Genomic DNA, 19,933 nt, shown 5'->3' with positions numbered 1-19,933 from the left:
ATCTAGGTGGTACAATAGACGCTCGTCCAATGATTAGTTTTCTGTTTCATGAATACTACCAACATGAACAGGCTATGTCTCTTATTGAGCTGGAGAGGGGTTTCGTATTTCACAAGCGCACATGTTTCTGGGCATTACATCCACAGTCATGCATGTAAGACATATATGCGTGGCCAATGAGATCCGAATCCGTTCAGCCTTCGGCAGGCAGAAATGTAAGAGTGTATGGCCACTAGTCGCTTGGAATAAGGCCATAAAATGCCTTGCAGGAAGCCATGGGAAGGCTCACAATCCTACATAAGAATCCTCAAATTAAAACTAGCACCGATCTCAGGTTCCTCATTATTTCCCTTCAGAACTTACCAATATAGGTTATCAGCACAATTGTGCATAAGATCACTGGAGCGATAGAAATTTTGCCACGAGAATTGCGAAAGCCTGGTCGCATTGATCATGGATACCAGCACTGCAGCCAATCTCGAGGCTGAGCAGTGGCAGCAGCAACAGCCTTCGTCTCCAGACCCTTTCTGGCTGGTACCGTTCGACAGGAACATCTCATTTGTAGGAAGAAACGAAACATTTACAGAAATTGACCAAGCGTTTGAAGTCAAGGACGGCAGCCAACCGAAGGCAGCGCTTTGTGGCCTTGGAGGCATCGGGTGAATCTTCCTATTTATGTAATTGCGATCATGCTTTCCTAACATAATCTCCAGAAAATCTCAAGTGGCATTAGAATACTGCTTTCGAAGGCGTAATAAAGATGCTAAGTGCTCCGTTTTCTGGGTAAATGCAGCCACGGTTGCTCGTTTTGAGGAATCTCTCAGCCGGATTGCGAGTGAATGCAACATAAGCGCTCCGGATGGCGCCAAATCTGACGCGGCCCTGCTTTTAAAGGATTGGCTTGAAGTGGAACATGTAGGCCCGTGGCTTATGGTCATTGATAACGTGGACGACGAGGATACTTTTTTTCGCGAACAGATGTCAATCGGCAAAACTCCTTCAGAGTGCATCCCGAACTGCCAAACTGGGTCTATACTGTTTACTACGAGGAGCCGCAAGATGGCTTCTGATCTGGCGAATCCTACAAAGCCAATCGTGATTCACGAATTGGGCAAAACAGAAGGACTAGAGTTGGTAAAGAAGCAATTGGGAAACACCGAGCCCGAAAATACCATCTTTAGGCTGCTTGAAGAACTTGACTATACTCCCCTCGCTATCACCCAGGCAGTTGCCTTCATGGTAAAAGAGCAAATGACCATTCAAAAGTACCTAGAGCAATACCGCAGGAATAGCGCTGCCAAGTCAACATTACCCAACCATGAGTTTTCTGATCAACAACGACCGGAAGATACTCCAGAATCTGTCGCAAAAACCTGGAAACTTTCTTTTGAAGCGATACGGAACTCAAATCGAAACGCAGCGGACTTGTTATGTCTAATCAACTTCTTTCAACATCATGGAATCCCCGCCATTCTCTTGCAGGATGCAGACAAACCAGGAGAAAGTTCCCACCTCCAGGAAGCTACCGAACTCTTAAAAGCCTTCTCGATTATTGATGAGAACGACTCGGTGTTTAGCACACATCGCCTTGTGCAGCTGGCAACAAGGTGGTGGTTAGAAGAGGAGAACCCTGAGGATGTAGACAAGTGGGCTTTCCAGGCATTGAAGTCTATCACGTCCCAATTCCCTGCGCCATCATCGCAACCAAAGTCGGATTATTTCAAGCTTGGAGAAATTTTGCTTCCTCATGCTGAGTGGATCCTACAGTATCAGTTCAAGACGACCACAAAGGATTTCGAGATCATGAGAGCAAAGTTACTGGCCTCCACTGGGAGATTTATCCACTGGAATGGAAACTATGATGAAGCACGTTCAAGGTTCAAAGAATCTTTTGAAATAAATTACCAGCATTTGGGTGAAAAGCATGTTGACACATTGGTTAGTATGGGGTTGCTGGGCTGGACTCTCGCCACTTTTGATCAGGACCTTCTGGGCCTTCCAGTTCTTAAACAAGTCGTGGAATACCGGCGCGAGATCCTCGGAGAAGACGATCCTATGACAATCGATAGTTTGAGCGACCTTGCTACAGCTATTCTTTTGACTGGGGATTACGCAGAGTCAGAGAAGATGCAGCGTGAAGCTCTGGCCCGCAGCGAACAGGTTCTTGGACTTAAACATAACGACACCTTGAACTGTATGGCGCATCTTGCCTCAGTTCTCGACGAACAGGGTAAGACTGAGGAAGCAGAACAGATGGCGCTAAAGACCTACGAGCTCAAGAGAGAACTGCTTGGGCACCTCCATCCGGATACCCTCGTCGCGGAACATAATGTGGCTTATATGCTCAGTCAAGATGACGAAAAGGTCGACGAAGCCATCTCTCTTTACAGGCGCAGCTTGAGGAATAAAAGTGAAGTTCTTGGGCTAGCCCACAACGAAACACTCATAACAGCATATAATCTCATCTCATTTCTGGCCTCCAACGATAGAGTTTCAGAAGCACGGGCGCTATGCGACAAGTACATAGCTGAGGCGGGGGATATTCTTCAAAGGAAAAATACGAGAACCCAGGAGTGGTTCACTAAATTTGAGGCTGTAAGGGATAATCTAGCAGAAAGTGCTGGCAATGAGCAGACTATGCTCTAAGACGGTACCTTGGAAAAGACTTGCATCTCTGGTAGATACGCACAGAATACTTGAATAGCTATTCGGACCATCTAACTCGTATCGAAACCTTCTAGCTTATTAGACGGCGGTGGACCTATGATTCATCCTCTCATCAGTCAATATTAATATTCGACAACCTATTTCTTTTTCCCAGTTCGACTCCTTTGGACGCTAATATAACATTCCCCGCTCGTCAGCTACAAAACATTTCGACTTTTACATTATTCTATGCCTTCAAATCTACGCGAATGCTTGTGGTTGGCTGCGATATGCAATTTTCCTCATGTTGGCAGTTAAAGCCAGCCAAAAAGCCGTAACACCCTTCGGACCGCTGTTCTTCTATACTTCAATGCAAATTTACACCATCTCTTTCGATCATTCTATGATCAATCACCCATCTACTCAGCTGTGCAAACTCCAGAACTCGGACTTTGGCCTCATAAACAACCGTGCACTGACCTGGCTGCACGTTATCCCTCCAAACACATTTCTGTGTAACATCTTTGTGCACCCGTGACATCACAAGTTCAATATTTATCCAATAAATGCAGTATCACGTAATTTTGACAATTACTATGCTAAGATAGCACCCGTATTTATGCTGTGTTCGAGGCAAATCTTCGATCAAAGTGGATTGATTCGATGCTACCGCAACACTAACACTGCAAGGGACTACGAAGACTCCTCTTCTGAATAATACTGATGTTGGATATGAGGTCAGACCGACTCAAGGCAACTTCTATAAATATGCCTCTTTAATCCAGCCAGAGAGCAGAGGAATCTGAACTTCAATTCAATCCTTTTTACCCCTACTTTCCTAACGCCTACCTTACACACTCGTCTATTTTCTACCCATCAACCAATCATCCAAACATGACTGACTTTAGTCTTCGACGCCTTGCGGAATGGCATCCGCAAAGCAAGACGATTCTAGGCTGGCCTGGCCTGGAGGGTACTTACAAAGATTATCCTGAAAGATTGGCCAGGGCAACACAAGAAGTGTCATCAATTGCACAAGCTGTTGCCCACTTCCAAAGTGTCATTCTAGCTGTTGGCAGTGAGCGTTATGAAGAAGCAGAGTCGTATTTCAACGACATTGAAACGCCTTTCAATATTCAGCTCCACAAAATTGAAGGTGATAGCATGGACGTCTGGCTGAGGGACTTTGCCCCTACATTTGTTGTCAAAGAGCCAACCAATGGGAAGGCCAGTATCGTCGGTGTTGACTGGAACTTTAATGGTTGGGGCAACAAACATCCCACGCCTACAACTGTTACATTTGCAAAGACATTCCTAAAAGACTATAACATCGAACGAATTGAGACATCCATTGTCACTGAAGGTGGATCACTTGAGACTGATGGTGAAGGCACTCTCTTGATTACGGAAAGTTCAATCATCAATGATAACAGAAACCCGGGAAAGTCTCGTGAAGATATTGAGACTGAGCTCAAACGCTGTCTGGGCATCGAAAAGGTTCTCTGGATCCCTGGAAGGAAGGGCATAGACTCGACGGACTGCCATATCGACGCCCTCGTTCGATTTGTGCGGCCGGGCGTGCTACTACTAAGCAAAGCCAATGAGGAGAAGCTAACTGAATGGACTACCGTCTACGAAGAGGCTCTTGAGATTTTGAGCAACGCCACTGATGCAAAAGGTCGTCCATTCGAGATTATTGAAGTGGAAGAGCCTGATGAAAGCTTGTTTGAGGGCGGCGGCTTTGAGGATAACCGCGCGGTGAGGAACTACGTCAATTATCTGTTGGTCAATGGAGGTATCATCCTCCCTCAATTCGGTGATCCAGCTCATGATGCGGCGGCCATTAGGGTAGCCCAAATGCTTTTTGGCGAGGAGAGGAGGATTTATCCCGTTCTGATTGATGAACTGCCTCGACTTGGTGGTGGTGTTCACTGTGTTACTCAGGAAATTCCCATCAGTCCATCAGCAGAGAGCACCATGAATTAGTCAATTGTGGCCTGATTTATGGCTAGGAGACAGATGAGTCGATTATTAGAATGCAAATTTATTATTGCTTGAGATAACGTAGCCCTTTGCCGAGTGCCCTCTTTAAGCAATCAGTTTTCTTAAAGCCGACTCCTGCTGACCCTCAACATCTCCAAGGCGTGCAACCTCCTGTCCCTATCATTTCCAGTATTAGCTATCCGTAATCAAGATATTTGAAACCCTGCCAACTTACGTTTTCAACCCTTACGATGGTCGGGAGACAGTTGATGTTGTAGGGCGCACCGCGCCACTTGTTGCTTGGAGTCCTCCACTCCTCTCGGGTACCGGCGAGAATGAGAGTTGCTGAAGGCGCTGAGTCTGCTCCAAAGACACTCTGGAGAGCCGGGAGAGCATTTCGACAGTCAGGACACCAGGACGGCTCACCAGACGCAAAGTAGACGACGTAGTGCGTGTCGGTGGTTGAGGGCGGAGCATCAGCGTTGATGATAGGCATTTTGAAGGCTTGCGTGACTATCGGACTGCAAATAGCTCAGAAAGCTACAGAATATGAGTAAAGTTGAGATGAATTGGTAAGAAAAGCCAGAGCTTGCGGTTTGGAGTTTATAATTTTTTAACCTCGCAAGTGCTGAGTTTCAGAGCACAATGATTAGAAATTGGCTCTAATTGCGATCACATGACGCTAAGTCAACTTTCCCCAGAATTGCATCATTTGTCACGACTTTGCGACTTACAAGAACTACATAATTTGTTACAAAATTTCCCGAGATTGTCAAGGCACCGGGTACAGCTTATATAATTGTAGTTTATGAGCATCTACTTCATACTCTGGTGATAAAATTCATCAAAAGATGAGAAGTTGGTCAGTTGTCATTGAATTTAGTGCACACTAGCCTGTTTAATTGAGTGAGTTGAGATGAGAAAAAGGAAGACAACTATGCCAAACACTCACTTCCGCACTGTTCAGGACTGCACATGGTTGGATTATCGAGTATTCCATGGTTCACCTCAGTCCCGCTTCTGAATACGGGGAAAACTCAACCAAACTGCGGCAATCACAGCAATGAGTGCCAGAATAATGGGCTGCAAGACGGAAACACCCTTGTGAGACGCAATAGCACCAATTATGAAAGGAAATACCGTGCCTCCTGTGCCTCCCATAGCCATGGCAAACCCAATGGCGCTGACATGGATGCGTTTTGGCAGAAGCTTGGCGGTTACCATGACAGCTCCAGGGAACATCGGGCCAAGGAAGAAACCCAGAAAGGCGACGGCGACGGCAGAAACGACAAACTGGGGGACAAGCCAGAATAGCAACTGGAGCCCGAGACAGATGCCAAGATAAATGGATAGGCAAAGCCTTTCGCCAAATCGCTCTGTCACGAATCCCAGGACAGCACGGCCAAGCGCCATACCCGCCCAGAAGCCTGAGCCTGAAATTCCAGATGCATATGCCGAAGCATGACGCACTCGGAGCATGAAGGTGACGACCCAACCTCCGAGACCAACTATATAATAGGTATACGTTAGCATGTGCTATGGTATAAGATATCATCGAGTATAGGCATGTATAACTTACCTTCCACACCCATATAGGCAAAGAAGAAGAGTGCGCAAAGCCAGGTGACTTTCGACTTCATTGCCTCACGAGTGCCTGCGCCAGCAGTTCCAGCATCCGCATTCTCGCGTGCATGCTCTTCTCGATATACAGCGCCAGTCTTGTCCCAGAAGACCATGACAAGCCCAGCAAATTCCAGACCAGACATACCAATCTTGATGGGAAAGTAACCAATTAGTTTTGATGCTCAAAGTTCTTCTTGCATCTGTGAGGGACTCACCATGAGATAATAAAAGGTATACCATGGCAAACCACCCTTAACGACCATCGAGGTAGCTATCAGCGGTGAGAACAATGCACCGAGCGAATAGCACGAATGCAGGAAACCCTGAATTGTATTCGCTTTGTCCATGTTGCCGACCCAGGCACAAAAACAAGCATCCGTCAGACCATTTCCAAATCCGCTGATGGCATTGCACACAACAAGAGCAGGATATGGAGGATGCGAAGCAAGGACAGCAAACGTGATGAGATGGCAGATAGGTGCCATAATGGCCACACCTCTCTGGCCAAGGAGGACGTGGATGCGGGCATTGGTGAAGGCGGCGATAGAGTAGCCAACAAAAGGTGTGAGGAAGATTAAGGATATAACAGTATAACTGAGGTTGTAGTACTCTTCGAGCTATCGAGGTAGAATGAGAGTGAGACCAATGTGCAAAATGCCAAAAATAAATGCTGAGCGGCGTAGTCACTTACATATGGGATTAAAGCCTAGATAGATAGCAATATGCCACTTATTAGTATCATCGTATTCTGCAAAGGGTAACAGAAAGAGACAGAGATTCGCTTACGCCAACTGCAGCATCATTCATCCCCGCAATAGCAAACGACACAAACGCAAACGCAAGCCGGCCAATGTTCTTAACAGGCCGATTCCACCTCTCAGTCTCCGCAAGAGCACCCGGCGGCGGTTCACCCCCGTCATGGCCGTCTGAAACGTGCGGTGCCGCCTCCACGTGTGATGCCTCCTTGGACTCGGCGCTGACTCGGCGGCTGGTTGAAGCGCCGGGGCCGAGATGCCGGAGTTCGATGCTCTCTACGGCCGGTGGCGTTTCAACTTGGACAGTTGTTGTGGTAGACATCTCGACGTTTTCAATTGATGAATCTTTAGATACTTTGATGTCTATTATGGTGGGTTTGTTTCTCTTTCTATTGTTGCCTTTATGAACTGGATGCTGAAGAGACACAGTCCGCAGCCTTGTTTCGAGCCGCGATCGGCGATTGAATGCGGAGTCGACATAAGCTTGGCCCGTGATTTAAACCGAAGCCCGATTAACTCGCCACGGCCAATGGCCATTGCCATACAGAGTATGGACTCTAATAGGTGTCTAGAGGCCTTTTTTCTCTCTCTACAATACTTTTAGAAGAAGCTCTGTGGAAATTGTTCTGCGAATTTCTTTTCTCCATCTGTTATTTAAGCACCGCTGTAGGACTGTATAGGTCGCAAATGTAGACTACAGGGACTCTTGGCACACGCAAGCGATTTTGGTCTCACTGTATACAACCTTGCAGCTGATCTCAGGAGGCAACTCAATCAAGCGAATCGCCATAGCCCTAAGTAGGTAAATTCCGAATCTTGGTAACAACTTGTAGTGAACTTTCCAGAACTGCGCCTCTACCAGCCTTCATTGGAGGTCTGCGACATTGTCTGTTGGAGTATTACTTGCAAGTGTCTTTGATTAGCCGCTAGAAAATTCTACACACGCAGGATGAGGTACATAGAAACACATTGCTCTCAAAGCAGTAGCCTTCGGAACAGACCCTCCAGTCACCTTGCCGTTGTGGCGCAATTTATGCTTGTCCCCGGTGCCGGGACTAGAAAGCTTTGAGGTAAGCGCTCACTGTTGTATCGGCATATGAGAATTCGCGATGGCACGAGGTGAAGTTAAGTAAAGTGCGTAAACCCCTTCGATAGAGGACTTCTTAATAAAGCCGTTCGTTAGCGAATCAATGTTACTCAAATAGTTGAAACCGCCTGCGCAAATGCAGTTAATTCTACAGGAGCCTTCAGGTCAAGTAGCGATAACTGAATCGGGCAACTACTACTGAAGATTCACTATGGGGCTTTAGGATGAGAAGATAATTCTACGAGGTTCGTCTATTCATCCAAAAACGAGCTAGAAATGCCGAGGATATGCATACTGCGGAAATATATATAGCTTACCGAGCATCGGTGTTTACTCATTCTTACGAAGTACTATCCCCTGGTAATCCCGGTATGACTTTCCAGGGGCACGTAAGGAACTTCCATGTACGAATAACTCAGTAGAGAGAAGAAAATGTCTGCACGTATTAATTACCGCAAAAATCGCCCCATCTGTGCGAGCTTGGAAATGGCTCCAAGCCCTCTGCCGGCGCCAATGGCTGTGAGCAGGTGAATGCCAGGCGTTTTATTATCCGTTCGAATGTATTATGTTGATACCGATCAACTTTTATTTCTTTCATGTGAAAGTTGAGCACACTTCTTTTAGTCTACCGGGGAACTCGAATTAGTGTCCCGCCGCATGTCTTTTATTTACCGACCGGTCACTAAAGATCGGCTCTTCCTTCGATCTTCGCATACCGGTGTACGCGAATACCGTGCTTGCATATGCTCGGTGTCAAGTTCAGTAGGGATCTCTTATTATTGGCGGATCATTATGCCTCTTTATCCGCACTCCCTGTACAGACAGGGTAGGGGCAGGGATATTTGAGTATGCGCTCTTCGATACCTCGTAGAGCCGGAAGTCCGCATAGTCCGTAAGTTCAGGAACTCAACGCGAATGTTGGCATACCATCAATTATAGAATAATTGTGAAGAGGAAAACAAATTGATGGAACTGGTGTTCATGGAGAATTCCACTACGAAATCCTATGGGTGTGTTGATGAACTAGATGGATGAATCCATGTTGCACCCGTTGTGATGGCATTACAGAATCAGTCGTGTTGTTCGGTGTATATGCACCCATGTTAAACTCAATCCTCTTCTTATACCGTACACGGAAAGAGGAAAGTTTTTGCTAAAGGGGAAATTTCTTCTCCTGGAGAAGAAGCAAGGGGAACCGTGTCTGATGATCTGTACAAATTTGGGTAGGCACTGAGGCAACGGGCCGTTTGCAATTCCTGGTCGTATACGGTCGTCTAATCGCGAATCTTACTTCTTTCGCCAGTGACATACTTGTAAATAACGGTTGCACGTAAAAATAAACCCTGAAAATAAATGAGCTGCTAGGTACCTTGAACACTTCGCGAAGGCAGATATAAACCCGAACCAAACACCCATGGGTTCCCTTTATAGCCAGCTATTGAGGTTGATCATGTGAAAGTGCACCTCGCCTACTTTCCAAACGTTCGTCCGGATTATCGGATTATGTCCGATTGCTTGTGGGGAGTGTTTGATAGCTGTCTTGGCTCTCTTGGCTAGCCACTTCTGTACGCGAATCATCTCCACTGATCGTTCCCGGAGGTCCGCATGATACGAGCTTTAAAATGTAGAAAGTTTCTCTTTGGCGGGGATTTCCGGGTGCAATTGCACGTGCTTTTCATGTATACTGCAAAGATAGAAAAATAGGGGTACGCAAAGTCTCCGATTTCTTGGGGCGAAGGAATGGCGAAGGGCAATGTGGAGGAAGTGGTCCGTATAGACTTGTACGTCACATATCATTCCATCATCACTACAGGTAAACAAATATAGAAATAGAAGACTTTTACGTGACACTTGTTCCCCATTGTCAAACTGCGGCAATTTTCGACTCATCAGGATTCACCTTAAGTCGAAGCTAGTTTCGCCAAGGTTACAAGTTGAAAACAAAAAGCAAAGACACGTCAATTAGCAGCCCGTCTTACGTCTCAATGCAAATCCTTCCTTGCTAGCGCTCATTGCCGAGGAAGAAAAAAAGCAAAGCAAAGTGCCGATATCCAATGAACCAGAGGTGCTAAAGGGCTGCATAAATGACTGATAGCTTTTGACTTGTGATAAACCCCGCCCTGTATAAACTTGGAGACTTGCTACGCATACGCTAAGACTTGGCCCTACAAAAGATCCCGCAAAAAAAAAAGGAATTATAATAAAGAATAGTCTAATCGAAAAGGGTATCATGCCATGGTATTCTCGTTAACTGCTTTCAGGAAATGGAAACCCTCCCCGGAGCCTCCTAGCATGCTCATCGGGAGACATTTGCTTCTGCGAAAGGCGGTGATCCACGCTCACAATGTCAATCTCGACGTGTTTCCGAATGTTCCTATTGTCGTCATTAGTTCCCAATTGCTGGCTTTCGTCGTGGCCGTCGCTCCATACTTTGAGGTCCTGCATGTTGACATTTTCCACAATGTGTTCCTCGCTTTCATTTATCGTGAAGTTGGTAATTGGGTTGGCAGTTGGGGGACCCCGACCACGCCAGCTCTTGGAGCTTCCACCAAAGGTAACGAGGTCTTTCGGTGTTGCATCTTCCAGCTTTTGCGTTGAACGCCTCGAAGAAAGAATGGATCCAATAAGAGGGCCAAGCAATGTCTTGAGCAAAGGAACGAGCATAGGCAGATTGGAGGTGACGACTGCGACAAAGGTTTCTCTTACAGCCCAAGATCCAGCTAGCTGTGCACCATTGGCCGTATCCTAGATTGCTTTACATTAGCTTCGACTCTTTATGCCATAGATAGTATAGACAGCATACCAACACGATAAGCGCACAACGAAGAGTGGCGCAAACGACGACGAAGATTCCGCCGCTAAAGAGAAAAATAAGTCCTATTTTCCTCCAAGGCTTCAGAGTAGTTGTCCAGAGCATGGGCAGCGGAATCGATATGATGTATAGATCGGTCGTCACATTGAATGCCCAATAGACCCAGATAATCTGGTTAGAAACGGCAGGTTGGCAGACGTCTAAGTACCATAATTAGCCTAAGGCTGAGGAGGAAATAGGGGTCAGAGACCACTGACTTCCAGGATCAGGATATATCTGCCAAAGCTTGTGGAAAGGTCGACATGAAAGGTAAAGATTCAGCGCCACGACAATGTAGCTGGCTGCAAGGAAAGCGAAGCCTATATAGATTCGAACGCGGTAATGCTTGGCCAATCCGTCCTAGTCAAGGGTTATGATCAGAAAAGTGTTTGCATGGAGAATACCGATCAGTAAGGACAAGCGTACCGTTAATCTGATGTAAAATATCAGCAACGACGTCTTGAGTGTCCAAAGAAGCGTCGAATATGTCGACCATCCCGCAATCTGGATCTTGGATCCCAGTACTCTGTCAATCGTGTCAGCATAGACAGTACCCCTATCCTCCCCTCGAGTTGCCTACCTCAAATGATACTCCGGATCATCTGGCGACAACGCAGCCCGCTGCTCATCCGTCATGTTATTATTCGCAAGTCCGTTGGCCGCATTTCCAACACTATATGCCAGACAAGTCTCGGCAATGTAGAAGAGGATAGCCACCCATGCAAGATAGTCATCGCCGCTCAGGCCTCGCCAACCAGCAAACCTAACGCGAGCAAACGTCCTGAGCACGGTGATGGCTATACCAACTGCCAAGAGAGTGAAAGCCTCAACTGTGAATTGGTGAAAAGCTTCAGCAGCTGCAGCCAGCGCAGCCGGATCTGGCGGAGGAGATGACATGATGTGCCGAGCAGCAGTGGCGTGTTTTTGCTCATACAAGACTCCCGGAGAAGTGTTTGGGCTCTGGCATGTGCTTGTTCAACACTCAAGCATCATTCAACCCACTGACATAAGTCGATAAAAGTGCGAGGCCCTTTCATCATATTTCATCCTCATCGGCCCTCTCCCGATACACAAGGACTCGTACATGGAAGCTTCCCGTGGCCAGGGGGTTTTCTTTACCAGAAATGGACGGATGATCATGCCGTTTGATAGGATACATACTCGTCCGGGTCATCTTGGCAACGTCTTGTCAGGTTCCCTGCCATGGCAAGGGTCTATACAACCCAAACGGTGCCAATGATAGCCGGGGGCCCATCATGGCCGTCTCAAAGTGGTCGAGTTGCATCGAAGCTCCACAACCGTTATTAGCGTAAGGGGAGCTCAACTCCTGTGCCGCGGATGGCATGAATCCCGCAAGTTCAGTCTCCATAAAAAGAAAGTTCAAGCTTACCTTCATCGTAATTGTCAAAAGCCGATTTCATAGCACTTATCAGGTGGTTTATTTATTTTGTCTCGTCGAATCTGATCTAAGCCCTATCGTTAGCTCAAAGACCCAGAAGTGCCCAATTGACTCACTACCCTCTTCAATTTTTTCTACAATGTGTGCTGAAGGATTCCCGCGTCTGGCCCTAATCAGCAAACCGTATGCACATGCGGGTCACAGGCCTGCAGGTTGCTTCATCCGGGTTATTGGATGTGCAACACTTCGTCATCCTCGGCCTAGTGAGGACGTACTTGTCCTCCGTAAGCTCGAAAATCATCCCAGGTTCTAAGCGATAATGGGGTTGGTTTACAAGTGCGACAAGCCCCCCTGCTGGTTGAGTGCTACCTGGTTCCCAGTATTTGATCAACATGACTCCCCATCGTAGTGGTGGCCAAAGAGGAGACTGGAACGAAAAAGAAACGTGGAAAAAAGCAAGACTGAGGTAGTCTGCTTCAGCAACCGAATCCGACAATGGAGACGATTGACTGTGTCGTGGCTGGCGCCGGTAAGTTCTCATTTCCTCGCGTCAGATTTCCTTTTCTATCCATTTAATGGTCGCTCTTTTTCTTCTCCTGCGTCTCTAGCTGTGTCGCACCTTTGCAAAAAGAAAAGAAGAAGAAACGGCCAATATGCTAATTGTCTTTGACCTTAGGATGGTACGGACTGGCCGCCGCGAAGCAATACCGCATCGTCCACCCAGATGACTCTCTCGTGGTATTTGATCCTCAGTCCAGCGTCGGCGGTACATGGGCCGACGAGCGATTGTATCCAGATGTGAAGAGCAACAACCTCTTGGGGACGTACGAGTATCCGGATTTCCCCATGGATCCCAGCAAATTCCAAGTAAAGCCTGAACAATACATTCCCGGAGAGGTCACCAATGCATATCTCAAGGCCTACGTGGACAATTTCAACCTCGGAGGCTTAATTCGTCTTCAAACCAAGATCACCGTCGCTGAACACAACGATACTCCAGAAGGCGGCTGGACCCTGACCATTGTCAACCACGAAGGTCAAGAGTCCAAGGTCTTTGCCAAGCGCCTCATTGTCGCCACCGGTCTAACTTCAAGGCCCTTCATGCCTCACTTTGACGGCCAGGAAGATTTCGGAGGCAAGATTTTCCACAGCAAATTCTTTAAACAGAACCGAGACACCCTCAAGACTTCCAAAGCAGTCACTGTATTTGGAGGAACAAAGTTTGGCTGGGATGCCGCTTACAGCTACGCTACCGCCGGCGTGGAAGTGAATTGGGTCATTAGATGTTCGTTGGCCTCTTTCTTTTTATTCCTCCTACTCTCCATATCTCCTACATTGGCGAAGATGAGAACTGGATGAAACCTCAAGTACTGACTTGGTAAATGTATAGCAACTGGCCACGGTCCCTGTTGGATGGCCCCATCGTATGTAACTCCATTCAAGAAATGGATTGAGAAGCTTGCGAGTATGTATCGTCCTCATCATGGATACCGCTCAGGTAGCTAACTACTTTGCAGATATGCGCTTCCTCACATGGTTCAGTCCCTGTGTCTACAGCGGTGCTGCTGGCTACACCGGTATCCAGCGCTTCCTCCACGGCACTTTTATCGGCCGCCTCATCGTGAATGCCTTCTGGGCAGTCCTCGGTGGCGATGTCATGAGTCTCAATGCATATGATTCGCATCCTGAGATGGCGAAGCTGAAGCCATGGACCCCAGCCATGTTCACCGCAGCCAGCTTCAGCATTCTCAACTACGACACCGACTTTTTCGAGCTCGTCCGGAACGGCAAGATCAAGATTCACCTCGGCGAGATTGATCACCTGAGTCCCGGCAAAGTCCATCTCGCCGACGGCACCTCATTCGAATCAGACGCTTTAATCTCCAACACAGGCTGGATCGGCTCCCCCCCTATCAAGTTTCTTCCTGAAGGTATCGAAAAGGAACTTGGGATGCCGCATGAAATCGACACAGAGGCTCCCCCAGAGGATCTCGCCAACCAGCAGGATCTCATCAGACGCGCCGACAAGGAAATCGTGAAGCGCTTCCCCAGACTCGCAGACCAACCCGTCTGGAACAAAAACTACATCCCCCTAACCAAGCAAAAGGGCATCTCCAGCAACGAGTCCATGACGCCATATACCCCTCAAACTCCCTTCATGCTGTACCACTTCCTCGTACCACCATCGGAACGCTTCCTCCGACCTCGCGACATCGCCTTCTGCGGCTTCGTCAGCAACTTCAGCAACACACTAACCGCACACCTCCAGGGCCTCTGGATCGGTGCGTATTTCCGGCGTCTTCTCGTCAACGATCCATCCCAAGCCGTCGACGACAAAGACGCCATGGCCAAGCTGCGATATGAGACGATGCTTCACAATCGCTTTGGCAAGTGGCGCTACCCTGCTGAAACAAAGTCCCCGACCACCATCTTCGACGCCGTGTACTATCTCGACCTGCTGCAGAAGGACCTCGGCCTAAATCCCCTTCGCAAACCGAAGGGGCTGCTCACCGAGATAACGAGCCCCTACGGTGCAGAGGACTATCGGGACGTGAACGAGGAATGGCAGAGCAAATTTGGCAGCGTCACGGCCGCATAAATGAAGCAGCCATGTAATGAATTCTTAACCACCAGTTGTCTATTTTGTCAATTGCGAGAGAGACCATTGGTAGAGCATACCCACAATTTCAGAGATTCGCTCCTTAATTTGGAGTCCCTTTTTTCATCTTCCGTTTCACCACATACGTGGTCTCATCTTTCCTAGTAGCTCATAGCCGTAATTCTTAAACTGCTGCCTTCGTGCTCAATGTTACAGCCTCCATCATGCATGAGATCGGCTCAACTATAGTGTTCATGGTGCTTCAATTATACCATTATTTACTTAGTACATAGTTCTCAGACCCTGATCGCCTACAGCTGAGGTGGAGAAATGCGTTGGCGTCTACATTGGCGCACGCGCGAACCACGCGAGTCTACCTAGTCCCGACGATCTTGCGAGTCAGTTGAAAACTTGGCGTTATCATGTAAAACGCCAATAAGAGAGATACGAAGGAAGGAATCACTATGGAAACGTGCGCTGATCCATTGGTATCTCCCATATATTCCGAATCCGCTGTTCTATTTTCCATCAGGTCTTATTCGATATGTGGTTGCTCCCCATTTCATTACGCAGGATAAAAGACACTTGTATAATATGTAATATCATAAATCATCAATTTATATACTTTGTCGTGAGCTACCATCAAGGTAGTGGGGTCTAAAAGCCACCACACATATGATGTGATGAATATTCCTCTGTGAATAGATGTAGATAGTCTAAACATTTTGAAGTCGCCAAGCCCAGGTATTCCCCTCCCGTCCCATACTCATTAAATAAAAAAAGCAAGTACAAAAGAAAAGACAGCCTCAGTCATAATCGTGTCATGATACTTCAGATCTGACGTCTGACCGAGCGCTGAACTTATCATTCATGTTTACCAGTTGAACCGTGTCGTTGTCGCCATACTCAACCGTGTATGACGTGTGATACGCAATTTGATTGCTTTCGATATCGGGACGAGGCTGCGATCTGTCCACATGCGAACCAGCGCTATGTCCCAGGGGAAGTCGGCTTGCCCGTTTGTTGCTTGCCGTTCGGTTTCGTTTCGAGTTCTTTCCATAATATCGTTCCGTTGTGCCCTGTAGCTTGGGAAAGATGCGGACCAGCAGAAGACGGAGGGAGGGCAAGCAGATACAGATCAGCCCGGTATTAATCTCCACAACTGACCAAACGCTGACATCGTAAAAATCCCACGTGGGATTCAAGCTATCGGTACCGAATTGAATAAGAGACCTGAGACGCAATATGCTCACGACGGTGACACTAGCAACACGGTGAGCAGGCAGGATCGCTAATAGAGGGAAAAGGGGGTTCGCAACTTACAAAGCACCAACGCAAAACATGACTCCAACACCAAGCTTGCGCCTCCAGTCCAAATTGAGACTTTTGAGCTGCCACAGTGGAATGGCCAAAATCCAAATGTCAGTCGCTATGCTGATGGCAGCATTCGTCCAGGCAATGGCGTTTATATCCAAGCATGTGCCTTGGTGTAACCCATCCCATTTTTCCCAGTAAAATTTAACAGGCGTGCATTGGAATATAGCAACCAGGACAAACGCGATACCGTAAAGTGTGACGAAAATAAAGGTTCCCCAGAGCAGGCGACGTACCCCAGGGCTCGGGAAGATGCGAATATAGAAGAGTAGGACGGAGAGCTTGAGCATGGAGACTTCTGCGAAATAGCTCCATTCCAAAATCCAGAAGAAGAGACCAAATCTAGTAATATCCGTAGGCCGCAGCGTCCAGATATCACGGCCAAGTCCAGGTTTCGTCACTCCGTGAGCGCTGATGGTGGTACTCGGGATACCCACGAAAATAGTCGCCAAAGCCATCCAATCATCCCCGCTCAGTCCCATCCTGGCCCAGATCTTATATGCAAGTCGTTGAAGAACAAAAACGCCGGCCAAGACGCCAAAGGTGTTGCTGAGGGCTATGTATTGTTTTGATTTGTCTCTTATGGGCTGGTTGCAGGCTACCGATGTCAAGTTCTGTGTTTCTATATCACTGTTAGGAGTCATTGAACGTCTTTGGCGTGTCTGTTAGCCTTACGCAGAGCTTCTATGGTTTTGCAACTTTTCAAGACGCAGCCTTGCATATCCTGCTGCAGCGTTGGGTTCGTGCATATGCAAGTTGTGTTCGTCGCCTGACATGGCGATGCGGCAAGCGATTGAGCAAAGCACTCGCGCTATAGATTGAAGGTTAGATGGCGGACTTTGTGTGTGTACAGGACCTATCCAACGGAAGGGCACATACAGCACACGCGGGCATCTCTGCCACAGCTTCGATACCTGAGAGACTCGAGCCGGTGGTCTGGCTAAAGGCTTTTGGTGCGGTAGCCAGAACCGCAAAGGCTAATAGCCATAATTTCATGACTTTTAACGTATGGTCGTTTCCTATCGAAGAATGTTGGACTTAGGGGTAAATCGTGTTGAGCATCGTCTTATGAACATGGGCCGTCTGTGGAGTGAATCGAGGACGTGGGTGGCTGTTTAGATGTCCAGATCCAAGAATCTGCAACTAATGATTGGATATGGCGGAGGTGAGAGACTTTTACTCAGCCAGGAAATCCAATCTTATCTTCAAACACCTCAGCGGTGGAAGCCACACAGAAACGGGGAAAACGAGAAAGAGAAAAATTGTTAACAAGGAGTGGCTGAGATGCTGGTGTTAAAGACGAGTCTTTGGTTGCATGTATGGGGCAATCGTTATGCAAGCCTCCCCGCTGATACCCTCTGCCGAAGAACAGTTTCGATTCGGTTAGTACGAGTATGTGTGCCCAGTAAGAAGCGAACAAGCTGAAGGCACTAGACGGCAGCTTTGACGGAATGGGCGCATAACATTGGACATGATGAGGACATCCTCCATGGGCCTTGAAAACCAAGCGATGGGGCCGGTGGCACTAGTTTGGCGTTGAGGCGTTGACTTGTATGGGAGCTCCTCCTTCTTGGCTCACGACTCAGGAACCCGAGGGAGCGAGGGGCCCGCCGGCCCAATTACGCAGCGTGACGGGCTTGATGTGTCTAGCTAACTTGCTCTCGGACAGTGAGCATATACAGTATAAAACCCCACACCGAGGACCGCACCAGAATCGGCCAATGGCGGGATGGTTTCCGGCTTCGCGGAAGATGCTTGAAAAGCGTACTGTGTATGGAGTTTGTGTCATGGAGTCTTATGGATGTGTCATGACACTACTCGTACTTGAGTTTGTATTTCTTCAAGTGGTAGCAGAGGAGAAGGGAGAGGAAAAAGCAACCACGAGTTCATGGACCTTGAGGCGACCCTTGGCAACCGGAGAAGACACCCAACCCAGGCCTCGTGTCCAGTCCGGGGAGCGTTGCGGCTGAACCAATATTGTTCAGGGTATTGTAATTGGGACCGCAACGTGGTATCACCGCAAGCAATGCCTCGTACTGGTCGTATCTACCGCTGGCCCGTGTATTCTGTCTCTGCTTCATGTTTCGCCAAGGATGGCATGGGGACGAAAAAGCTACCCTCCATCTCAGCTCTTGCTCGTATAGTAAAGCCACAACTAGCGTCATGTTCCAGAAACTTGGTTCGAGACAAAGAGAAACAAGTCAGGGGACGGAGCTACAGGGCTAAAGGCGCAAATCGCATGACTGGCACCGCACTTGCAGCGATCGGATTGGGGCCCCCTTGGACCGATCGAGCAAGATTGTGGGTTCGGGCCACAGGCGGAGGGTGCCGACTCGAACTCGAAAATAGCAGCAGTTGTCTGGCCCTGCGACCGGCGCAAAGCCCCGTTGCAGAAACTGACGAGTTGAGCCGGCGAATGCTCACTAGCGGGCGCTTTTTACCTTTCTGAATTGCAAGGGCTTTAGCAGTGGTGGTGATTTTAAGACGAAGCCACCGTTGAGGGCTAGAGCTTTTGTGGCCTGACAGCGGCATAACTGAAAAGACTTGACACATTGGTTGAGGATGAGGCGCTGAAGTTTTTTCACTTTTCTATAAGGAGCATTGAAGGGGAGAAGGGATGAAGGTTCATCTATGAAGTAGGTAGCTCTTATTACGTGACAAGATTCAGTCTCCGGCAAGTTGGGGCGCCCATTGTGGCCACAAAAAGGTGGCAAGGGCTTTACTAGGCTTCTTCCTTCCCGCCTCTCTACGGAGGTATGTCCAACACTCAACATTGGAACTCTTATCGATGTGAATCATCCAGTACCCCAGAGAACGACTACGACTGCAGTACATGGGTGTCGCCAAGCTGAAGCTGCCGTACCGAGTTTCACATTGACAAGACTGAAGCGGGAACAAACATTGCACCGAGAGAACTTCTTGGCCGTCCAATTTACCAACGCCCGCTTCGCCCCCTTTTGCAGACTTTGCTTCACCTCGGGGCCCCAAGCAGCATCGCCTCTCTCGCCTCTCCACGACGCCCTTTTTGCTGACATGGATCGGGTTGTGGGGTGTGATTCCGTCTTTTTTCATGTGCCATCGCTGTGATTTGAATTAGCATTTCACCTATCTCGAATTTACCCAGTGCTAGCTCTGGCTTCACGGCCCATTAGACTAAGGAGGCGTCGACATGTGAGTGTGTGAAATCAAGCCAAGCTACTAACACATTTTACCGCCAGCCACAACTCACCAAGTTTGTGTCTTTGAGAGGGTTTGTGCCGTCCCTCGCGGAATGGGGCATGGCACGAACTGGCTTGCCTTCCTAGCTGGGCATCCGGCTGCAGCTTTCCCAAGAGTCCAGTGGCTGCAAGAGCGCAGTCGATGCCGAATCCATCGACGCTCCGTCTTCTACGCGCAAGCCCGCTCCGCCTGCCTGCAAGCCGTGGCTCGTTAAAACAACATAGGCGGCACGGCGTTTCTTCCCCTGCAAAAGCACATGTCCGCAGTAGAGTACGAGTACAGCACATACAGTAGCAAATCGAAGCCTACCTACAGGGAGTCTAGCAGATCTGGCCTGGGCGTCCGTGCCCTGCTCTTGACGCCGAGAATCAGTGAACAAGTCAGATATGTCTCCATG

The 19,933-nt window shown here is 48.2% G+C and overlaps 7 protein-coding genes across 7 annotated transcripts; 3 read left to right on the top strand and 4 right to left on the bottom strand.

Annotated features, from left to right (window-relative positions):
• Positions 1-453: 453 nt before the first annotated feature.
• On the top strand, positions 454-2,646 carry T069G_03589 (tetratricopeptide repeat domain-containing protein; the record flags this gene model as incomplete). The annotated part of the gene is made up of 4 exons (XM_056170799.1): positions 454-659; positions 714-1,130; positions 1,182-1,942; positions 2,003-2,646. 4 exons carry the CDS (start codon positions 454-456, stop codon positions 2,644-2,646), a joined length of 2,028 nt encoding a protein of 675 aa, XP_056031691.1.
• An 894-nt stretch (positions 2,647-3,540) lies between these two features.
• T069G_03588 (porphyromonas-type peptidyl-arginine deiminase domain-containing protein) lies at positions 3,541-4,632 on the top strand (the record flags this gene model as incomplete). Its single annotated transcript, XM_056170798.1, has 1 exon — positions 3,541-4,632. One exon carries the CDS (start codon positions 3,541-3,543, stop codon positions 4,630-4,632), a length of 1,092 nt encoding a protein of 363 aa, XP_056031690.1.
• A 102-nt stretch (positions 4,633-4,734) lies between these two features.
• Positions 4,735-5,125, bottom strand: T069G_03587 (uncharacterized protein; the record flags this gene model as incomplete). The annotated part of the gene is made up of 2 exons (XM_056170797.1): positions 4,735-4,806; positions 4,880-5,125. 2 exons carry the CDS (start codon positions 5,123-5,125, stop codon positions 4,735-4,737), a joined length of 318 nt encoding a protein of 105 aa, XP_056031689.1.
• A 512-nt stretch (positions 5,126-5,637) lies between these two features.
• Positions 5,638-7,329, bottom strand: T069G_03586 (major facilitator superfamily domain-containing protein; the record flags this gene model as incomplete). Its single annotated transcript, XM_056170796.1, has 6 exons — positions 5,638-6,137; positions 6,209-6,401; positions 6,468-6,651; positions 6,712-6,869; positions 6,944-6,958; positions 7,039-7,329. The coding sequence occupies 6 exons, from the start codon at positions 7,327-7,329 to the stop codon at positions 5,638-5,640; spliced, it is 1,341 nt and encodes a 446-aa protein (XP_056031688.1).
• Positions 7,330-10,341: 3,012 nt separating this feature from the next.
• Positions 10,342-11,842, bottom strand: T069G_03585 (uncharacterized protein; the record flags this gene model as incomplete). Its single annotated transcript, XM_056170795.1, has 5 exons — positions 10,342-10,839; positions 10,898-11,106; positions 11,164-11,305; positions 11,372-11,471; positions 11,526-11,842. 5 exons carry the CDS (start codon positions 11,840-11,842, stop codon positions 10,342-10,344), a joined length of 1,266 nt encoding a protein of 421 aa, XP_056031687.1.
• Positions 11,843-12,839: 997 nt separating this feature from the next.
• T069G_03584 (flavin-binding monooxygenase-like domain-containing protein) lies at positions 12,840-14,943 on the top strand (the record flags this gene model as incomplete). Its single annotated transcript, XM_056170794.1, has 5 exons — positions 12,840-12,873; positions 13,021-13,629; positions 13,735-13,809; positions 13,862-14,176; positions 14,237-14,943. The coding sequence occupies 5 exons, from the start codon at positions 12,840-12,842 to the stop codon at positions 14,941-14,943; spliced, it is 1,740 nt and encodes a 579-aa protein (XP_056031686.1).
• An 821-nt stretch (positions 14,944-15,764) lies between these two features.
• Positions 15,765-17,313, bottom strand: T069G_03583 (CFEM domain-containing protein; the record flags this gene model as incomplete). Its single annotated transcript, XM_056170793.1, has 4 exons — positions 15,765-16,206; positions 16,267-16,939; positions 16,993-17,128; positions 17,197-17,313. 4 exons carry the CDS (start codon positions 17,311-17,313, stop codon positions 15,765-15,767), a joined length of 1,368 nt encoding a protein of 455 aa, XP_056031685.1.
• Between the last annotated feature and the right edge of the window lie 2,620 nt (positions 17,314-19,933).

Source organism: Trichoderma breve, chromosome 2 (assembly GCF_028502605.1).
Source record: "Trichoderma breve strain T069 chromosome 2, whole genome shotgun sequence".
Classification (NCBI taxonomy): domain Eukaryota; kingdom Fungi; phylum Ascomycota; class Sordariomycetes; order Hypocreales; family Hypocreaceae; genus Trichoderma; species Trichoderma breve.
This window is presented reverse-complemented; position numbering and strand designations above follow the sequence as displayed.